Raw genomic sequence first — 9,697 nt, 5'->3', positions numbered from 1 at the left:
TGGCTGCGATGATGGGCTCGAGTATAGCAGGGATTGTGGGGCTGGCACGGGATCGGGCAGTGTTTCGTTCTGCTGTGCATGGGGTCGCTATGGGTCGGAAATGACTCGACAGCACTTAACAACAACAGCAACAACGTAGCATAGGGAACTTTCTACTTTATCTTCTATATCTCTATTTTCCTGATTGGCCGTGCTCCACTATTCCCACAATTCCAGATATGCGTCCTTATCATGGAATGTATAAAATGTATTCTCTTTCAGTGTATGAAATATTTTGGAACAGGATGCTAAAAACTGTGTTGGTCATATTTAGCTATGAAGTTCACAGAAAAAAAGTATGTCAGTCTTACAGTGTGTTTAGGGCAAGATGAATATGCCTATATATAGTTAGACCATTTGGCTGCTAGGAAACCTAACCCTGTTTAAGAGAATAATTTGGGAAGTAATTTAGATGGAAATAAAAAGATTTACAAAAAAAAAAAGCATTTCTGTCAATCATCAATTGATAGATAAACATAGTTCTTGTAGTGTTTGCCCCTTTTTTCTTTCCTTATTTCATATTTCAAACAAATGTTCCAAGTATTTAAATTTATTTGTTGAGTTAGTACAGGAAAAGTGTTAGGTTTTGCTACATAATTTTTGCTTTTGTTCATAAATAAGTTTATTGTATGTATTACAACTTTATATGCTGAGTTGGGTGTTAAATATTTGTACTAACTCTTACCCTGGCTTTCCGCTTACATGCTCAAAGAAACAAAGCTAAAAGAGATGTAACAATTCAGTATTCTTTCTCAGTATAAATGGCTTTCCTTTTCTGTAGCTCAAGCACTAACTTTAAGAGAGAGGTTATCAGTGACTTACTGTTACCCTTTGGAGGTAATTATAGAAGTGATATTTTTAGAAATAGGAGAATCAGTTTAATTTTTTTTTCCCATTTCAGCTGCAAGTTTTGGGCTCCTCCATGTTCCTGGTTCAGCCAGTGAAGAGATTAATACCCTTATCTTATTTTAAATTGATACAACTTAAGATATTCCGTTGTTTCTATTTGAATACTTACATTTTCTGCTAGTACTGTTTCTGCTACTACACTCAACATGGTAGACTTGATTTAGGGATTTTTTTTTTTTTAACCTGGAATTTTAAAAATTGTTAATTTACATAAGAAATTTCAAAAGTCAGAGCTTGTTAGTTCTCTAATATTTTGCTTTTCAAACCTACTTCAGGAAGAATATAAATGGAATCTAAATATTCACACACAAAATGTTCTTTGCAGTATTTCAGTTGATAATGTTGCTGTTGACATTTCTGTGGAATCGTAACTTGATGGCTCAGCACTTCTTTCAGGAGGGATACCTGCCTGTCTGGTTAACTGTCTTCAATAAGAAAAAGCTTTGTACCATAATCTCACACACCAAATATGTGTCATGCAGATTGATGTTAAAATGTATATTTGTTTTGAAGAAGCAATAATGAGGAATAACCAAGGGTTGAAATCAATATTTGTAGGGATATAGAAGCATTAAAAGTTTCTGACAATGAAGACATGTGTTTTGGAATTGTCCATTTTGATTTCCCTTACTATTTTAAAATAGGTAGATATAGAATCTTTTATTTAGTTTGTTCTTTATAGAATGATACTTGATTAAGAAGCTATCCTTTATTATTTACGAAGATTATAGCACCCACACTTTTAAAGTTACATCCAAAAATTAAACTGATAGTAGTTTTATTAGAATATTAACCATTAAGATAATTCTATTATTTTGTTCTTTTTAATTCTCTCTTGTATCTTTTAGATACATTTTCGTTAAGAAAAGATAAACCAAAAAAAAAAAAAAAAGCCTTACTGCCATCCAGTCAGTTCTATCTCATAGTGACCCTTCCTTGGGTTTCTGAGGCAATGTCTCTATGGAAGTAGATTGCCCAGTCTTCCTTCTGAGAAGTGGCTGGTGAGTTTGAACTGCCAGCCTTCTGGTTAGTAGTTAAAGGCTTTTAGGCACTACACCACCAGAGCTCCCTAGGCAGTTCATATTTTATCACGATAATGAACGATTTGTTGGTTGGAAGCTAAAATGGTAACTTAAAATAAACTGAATTGGTTTTGTTCTTATTATAAAAGCAATACATACATACTTTGTATTTTTATGTATTTCTTAATTCCTCAAAATTAATACTCAAAACAAAATTAATGTGTAATCAGTATGATGGGAGCTCTGGTAGCATAGTGGCTAAGACACTTGCCTGCTAACCAGACGGCTGGCAGTTCAAACCCACCAGCCACTCCTCGGAAGGAAGGTTGGGCAATCCTACTTCCGTAGTGATACTGCCTCGGAAACCCAAGGAGGGGTCGCTATGAGTCGGGTTTGACTCGACGGCACATAACAACAACAACAACAACAATCAGTATGATAAATGTTACAAATACTAATAGAAATAGCAAAAGAAGTTAATTGTCACTGCTGGGAAGTAACCATTGTTAATATTTTGATATCTAATCATCGTGCTATTTGCCCTACATATGTATAGGTTTGTTTCACAAAGATGAGGTTACATGGTATATAGTTTCGGGATATTTTTTAATGTCTTAAAAGTATACTATATATTGTAAACATTTTTCTCTATCATGAAAAATTATGCCATACAGTTTTTTATCTTTCATACTACTTTATGGATTTTTAACATTTTTATTTTTATTTTTTCATTCAGGATTTTAAAAGGATTTGAAAAATGTTTTGCCAATAAAATGAATTTCTGTAATAGAATTCTTAATAAGATGTATCCATGACTCCATCTTATTTAGCCACAGACTCGAGGTTTAATGCAAAGTGGTCACTTTCTAGCAAGTAAGAACATGCTGAGATCCACAGTGACTTTAGTGGATTTTAGGGGAGGCTAACTGACGTTTCCTAACTATAGCCACTTTAGTTTGAAGACTATGCTTGGATTCCTGGCTGTTCTGACTCACCACTTCCTCCCTTTTCCTTGCTTCTTTGTTTCATTAAGAATGGTGTAGATCCACTGTAAAGGCCTATAAATGGCCAACAGACATCTTCCAGGGTTAAGGGTAGCCATTTTCCAAGAACCACTTAATAGTTTTAGAGCTGGGGATACACTTCTTAACCTTATCTAAAACGTATGGGTCTGGTCCCATCTTGGACCCATTGGATTAGAATCTAGGGATACATTTTGAAAAAACAACCCAGGTCATTGTCATGTACGCTCTCATTTTCAGGCCTGTATTCTAGGAACTCTGACTTTTCCTGAGGTTCAGTGTGCAGGTCAGGTGGTTACCTGAATATAAAGACAAAGTGAAGAAAAGGAGGCGAGGCAAGTTGTCTGTGAATTTACTTGCATAAAGAATCTTAGAATCACCAAATTCCACCCACTATTTTAATGCTGAGGTCACTGAGAGCCAGCCAGAAAAGTTCATTGACTTTGCTAAGATCAAGCACTAGTAGAGAATCCCAGATCCTGATTTTTTTTTTTTAAAAACCTCTGGTCAACTGTTTTTTATATTACTTGAAACATTTTCCTTTTCCTTTTTTATGTAGATCTGTTTCAGAATGCTTTAGTTGTCTCTGTACCAGCTACATGTCCAAACATAAATTCCATAAATGATAGAAAATATAGAACATTCCAGAAACATGTTTAATGCTTATACTCTTCTTGGGGGAAAAAGGATTTTCTTCCTCTTCTTTTTAAGGCTAAAATTAATTAATTATTAATTGATTAATAATGCTGAAATGCTAATTATTTAATTAATTAATTTTGATTAAACCTGATAATTCATGAATTTAATTTTGATTAACATAGAACAATCCATGAGGTTAATTTCTATGTAACATTTTTAAAAAATGAACTGAAACTTAGTTTTCTGTTTTAAACTATAACTCTATAACTCCTCAGGATAATATACTTTTAAATTAGTTTAAAGTAAGGGATTTTTGCTTTCTAGAGAAAAACAAGGTCTTAAAATACCATCAGTGTGTGTATGTATGTATGTATAAAAACAGGTTTTACATATTGGTATTTTGGAGATTCATATTATATTATAGAAATAGATTTGGTTAGTCGTAGATTTGGTTCTTTCTCTTTTTTAGCAGTGATACTGTTTGAGCCTGAAGTCCTACAGTGGTTGGTGGTTTTTTTCTTTTTAAAACTTAAATCTGAGACTTAACAACAGCTCTACAACTTCCATACTTAAGAAAAGAGGTACATTGTTGCTTTAGAGTACTCTCCACCACTTATCTCATTTTTCTTAGCCTTGCTATCCTCATGGAATAAATATGGGTAATGATAGTAGTACTTTCTTATAGGATTATTGCAAAGATTAAATGAGATAGTGAATGCAGAATGCTTCATACTGTACCTGGCATATAAATGTTAATAAAACACTGGTAGAAAACCTCATGGTTTTTTAACGAAACACCTCATGTATACCTTTTCTTTGTAATTTAGATTATATCAGTCAGTGCCTAATTATTAGTGATAATAAAAGTTCTTATTTTCTCAGGATGTCAGCCAATCAAACAACCTAAAATTGTTACCGTTTTTCAATCTAAATCATAAACAGTTGTAGAGAATTCCAGCTTAGTCAAATATTCGGGGAAATTGAAAGGCTTTTTAAACTACATTTTGCTTATAAATTACTTAAGACATCTTTAAAAGTTACTTTTGTTTGTGTGTTAAAAAAATTTCTTGCAACTGCAAGTTTCAGTGTAAGTTATTCTCTCTTCCCTTTTCCCTGTCATGGTCAAACCCTCTTTACTGATTCATTCCATTCCTACAGATTAAAAAGCAAAAGCTAAAGACAGACACCTAAATGTTAATTTTCCTTTCCTCTATATTATTACTCTTCTACTTTTCATTGTTAAGCTGATTTAAAATATTTCATTTTGTTTTCTTACCTTCTGTTCATTCCTTGGTTCTCTACAGGGTGGTTTCTACCTTTGTATAATACTTTAAAATCGCTCTGGCAAAGTCACTAGGTCCAGTGGGTGACTCCTGTCTTACTTTTCAGTGACATTTGAGTCTTTTCCCCATTTTCTTATTGAATCACTCTTCCCTGACTCACTGTTTTCTCATTCCTCTTCTATTTCTATTGTTAGTTGTCTTCTCTAGCTTTTCTTTTGCTCACCCTTTAATTGTTGGTATTTCCTTGGATTCTGTTATCTGTCTGAGGTGATTGTTTCTTCTTCCTTGATTTTGGCTGTTATATCCATATGATTTTTACTTCTAAGCAGTTAGTGTTCACCTCCTTCTCTTTTGAGTTTTAGACTCTTGTTTCCACTTGCCTAGTAAATATCTCAGGAGCTCTGGTAGCGTAGTGCTGATTGCTAACTAGAAGGCTAAAGGTTCAAACCCACCAGCCACTCCTCGGAAGGAAGGTTGGGCAGTCTACTTCCGTAGTGATACTGCCTCAGAAACCCAAGGAGAGGTCGCTATGAGTCAGGTCTGACTTGTCACCACATAACAACAACAACAGTAGACATCTCTATGTGGTTATCCCATTATCTCCAATTCTTCACACCCCAAATATAGTTATGTCCTGTCTTTTCCCAATGCCACCCCATACCACCTGTTTTTCCTTCTGTATTCTCTTTGATGACACACCCTCACCATCCAGGTAGTCATCAAACTTAGACACCGGAGTCATCCTAGCCTCTTTCTCCCTCATCCTCCACTTTCAGTCAGTCACCAAGTTAGTAATACTGACTTTACCTCCTAAATGTTTTTATATAGTGCTTCTCTTCTCCTTCTCAACTCCCGTTGCCTTATTTAGATCCCATCTCTCACCAGCACTGTTGGAATAGTCTCTCTGTCCCCTAATTGCTACCCCTCCCCCATGCTATCCAGTACCACTGTCATAGTGATACTCTTAATGCCTAAATTAATTGCCTGTCTCACATATTTAGAAACCTTTTGAAATTCCTCATTGTTTATATAAGAAGTACAATCTCCCTAGCAAGGCAAACAAGACACTTCATGATTTGGATACTCCTCCCTGCCCTTCATTTCCTTGCAGCTTCTTCCTGTAGGATGAAGCCTCTCCTCCCGCATGTGTGTGTACACACATGCACATATACATAAAACAAAGCTTACCAATTCTCCTTTGTGCCATCAGAGTATTTTTAGTTTTATCTTCCTCGGTATTATGAAATTCTCTATTTGTTAGGTGTTCTCCATCTATATAGCCTCCATGAACAAGGAATTCTTAGTCATTTTAGCATTCCTAGTGCCCAGCATAGCACTTGGCATAACAACCCACTGCTTTTGAGTCAATTTTGACTCATAGCGACCTTATAGGACAGAGTAAAATTGCCATAAGGTTTCCAAGGCTGTAATCTTTACAGAAGCAGACTGCCACATCTTTCTTCTGTGGAGTGGCTGGTGGGTTTGAACCACCAACTTTTGGTTGGTTAGCAGCCAAGCACTTAACCACTGTGCCACCAGGGCTTCCTACTTAGTATACAATAGGCATTTAATAAATGATAGGAAAATTTATTCACAAAACTTGGAATTTTTAGAGGGGAAAGCAATATATTTAATAGAGAACTAAATTGAGCTATCAAGTATTTTTTAAAATGCCATGTAGAAAAAGAATTATATTAACTTTGAGTGGCTTTAGATGGCAGAGTTAATGTTACAGAGAAGCAGCCACAAGGATGTATGCAATGAGAATATGTCAAATGGCAGTGTCATCCTGCCTTCATTTGAAATGTGGAGTTAGACAATTTGAGTTATAGTCCTGGGTTCATCTCTAAATAAGGCTTTTTCTAGATCTTTATTTCCTTGTCTTTTGACAGAAAAATGGGGATTATAATAGCAACCTCATATTGTTTTGAGGATTGAATAAGAATAATGCAGAGTGGCTAGGATAATGCCTAACATTGAATAGTGTTTAAAGAATGTTCATTGAACTTAAATTAGCTGCTTGTTTTTGCATGCATTTTAGTGAAACCGTACACTTGTGTTTAAATACAAGTAATATGTGTGCATAAACTGTCACCACTATACAAAAAGATTCTATTACCTTTTTTTCCCCCAAAGATTTGTTCATTGTACTGATGATTCCCCAGATCCTTGTATGGAATATGAGGTAAGAGACTTTTTTGTATTTGGATGAAGTTGATAATCCTGGATGAAGTTGTGTAGAGAATTACTATTTATTCTTAATTGAAATGAATGAGATATTTTAGGTGAATTTCTCTGGGCACTGAAGGCCATTTAATTTTTAAGTTATTAAGTCATATACATCTACTTCTCACTTATCGACTGTTATTATCTGACATTTTTCATTTTACAACAATATAAAAAAATCTATCAGACCATTTTGCACATTAACAGCATACATCTGGTAGTAACACTGAAGTGCAAAGCAAGAGTAACACTGGCAGTGATGGTTACGGTTATGTGTCAACTTAGGCAATGATTCTCAGTGGTTTGTCAGTTATGTAATGATGTAGTCATCCTTATTTTGTGATTTGATGTGGTCACTCTCCATTTTCGCAAGACCGATTTTCTCACAACAACTGGGTCTTTGGAACCTACCCATGTTGATAAGTGAGGAGTGAGTGTATATGTGTATGTCCTGTATCACAGAATATATATATGTATTATATATGTGTATATATCTGTCTGTCTATCAGTCGTTAATATTTAGGTCCAATGGATCTTTTTATTTTTTATGTTTTTCACTCATTTTACAAATAACTTATGGAAGAAAGACTAAAAGGATAGTGAAAAACAGGTTTATGAAAATTTAATAAGAGTTTAAGCATAGCAAACCTCAATTTTTATTCCATATTTTGCTAATTTTGAAGGTACACATACACACTTGAAATGAGCACTGTCCTTGGATGCACCTCATCTACTGTCATCAATGAATTTGTCCATACCCTTTTTTTAAATGCTGTTTCCAGGTTACAGTTATGTCCATAGTAGTCTCTTATTTATCATTACTCGTGGTTCTTTTTCTGTACTTGCATTGTCAAATGTAATACTTTTTAAAAATTTTGACAGCTCATAATTTGTTGAGAGAATGGCTATCTTCATTCATAATGGCAAAATGTTTTTATTCTTAGGTTTATAACACCAGTTAGAATTAGTCCAAAGAATTTTAAAAGATTTCTTCATTGTTTGCTTCAAGCCACCCCTGTATATACACATGTCTTCAGAATTTCTCCACTGACTCAGTAGATCAAGTAAATTGTAATGTATTGAGTGTATAAATTGGCATATCTTTTGTGATTATACACTGTATGTGGAATGATTAATTTGCTATTTAATTTCTTATTTACCAGGCCACCAAACATACTAGATCTCATAGCGTTTGTAATTGAGATCTTTACATACCATTTGTAAGGGTTGTTTTTCACTTAATAACAAAGTGTGAGCATTTTCTCTGATCATTAAACATTCTTTTGTAACATTACTTATATGTATATAATGCATTCATATCTAGTGTTTCACTGAACAAGCATCTATTAAGCACCTACTATGGTTTATTACTTTGTGCTAGGAATCCAAAATTGAAAAAGATTGTTTCTTTAGCCATGCACTGAGGCATAATCTTTGTTGACATGTCATCATCTGTTACCAAGATTTACTTCACAGCAGTTTGTTCTTTTATTGCTTTTTAGAGAATGCACTATTATCATGTTAGTGCATAGGATTTTAAAGGAAAGTGGTATTCTTAGAGTAATTAAAATTTTTAAAATTACAAGCAGAATCCTGTGTATGGTGTATTACTATGTGTGTTTAAAGTGATATATACATATACATATACTATATAGTTATATGTTGTTAGAATACCTGTAGAAAGACACATAAGAAACTGGAAGTATAAGTTTCCTCTGAAGAGAACAGAGACACTGGGTAGGAGGGAGATTCACCTTTTTCCTTTTTTTTTTTTTAAATCAACCACAGTATATTAGCTCTTCAGAACATTATTTCAGTAAGGATTATATGGGGAAAAAACTGTCAGTATGCTACAGTTGTTTATTTGTTGCTTATGGCCCTTACACCTCAAGTGCAGCCACCACTTGTCTGTCAGTAAAAGGTCATGTGCTGCTACGATACTGATCATGCTTCAGCAGAGCTTCCAAGACTAAGACAAAGTAGGAAGAAGGCGTGCCATTCTACCTTCAAAAATCAACCAAGGAAAACCTGAAGGATCGCAATAGTCTGATCTCATTGTGCGTGGGGTCACCATGAGTGGGGTGCTAACTCAGTGGCTGCTGACAACAACAGTAAAAACTACTGCAGCCATCAAAATGAGTATGTATTACAGTCAGTGGATGTACATATGTAGATTGATTTATTTTAGCTTGGGGTTCTCTATTTAATAATTAGGTGTTTGTTTTTTTTTCCTTTTAAATATGATATATACACAGTTTCATCAAGACCTCACAAAATCAGTGTATTTTAAATTTCTGAGACATAATTTTTCTTGTTTCTTATTTATTAGAAAAGATACTTACCAAAAATTGAAAAATACAAGAAAATACAAGGAACCTACTACCCAGTGTATCCTCAGTATTAACATTTTAGTTATTATACAAAGTCATGCAAAAGAAACTACAGGAACACAGTGCAGTGATATTGAGCCCACTGGGGGGATTCAGGGAATGGTGCCTACAGTAATTCACGTTCCATCTCATGGGTCCAGACAGTCAAAGAAGTATATGTCAGGATA

The 9,697-nt window shown here is 34.4% G+C and overlaps 1 protein-coding gene across 1 annotated transcript in view; it reads left to right on the top strand.

Moving 5' to 3' along the window:
* Positions 1 to 9,697, top strand: part of CDC123 (cell division cycle 123) — a 90,135-nt gene that overhangs the window by 42,800 nt on the left and 37,638 nt on the right. Inside the window, exon 7 of the mRNA XM_007935428.2 lies at positions 7,051 to 7,099. Within this exon, the coding sequence (XP_007933619.1) occupies positions 7,051 to 7,099 (49 nt within the window). The remainder of the gene's footprint in view (positions 1 to 7,050; positions 7,100 to 9,697) is intronic.

The sequence above is a fragment of the Orycteropus afer genome, unplaced genomic scaffold (genome assembly GCF_000298275.1).
Source record: "Orycteropus afer afer isolate SDZICR_OR568_19922 unplaced genomic scaffold, OryAfe1.0 scaffold00028, whole genome shotgun sequence".
Classification (NCBI taxonomy): Eukaryota; Metazoa; Chordata; class Mammalia; order Tubulidentata; family Orycteropodidae; genus Orycteropus; species Orycteropus afer.
The sequence above is the reverse complement of the archived record's forward strand: the minus strand, read 5'-3'. Positions and strand labels throughout refer to the sequence as shown.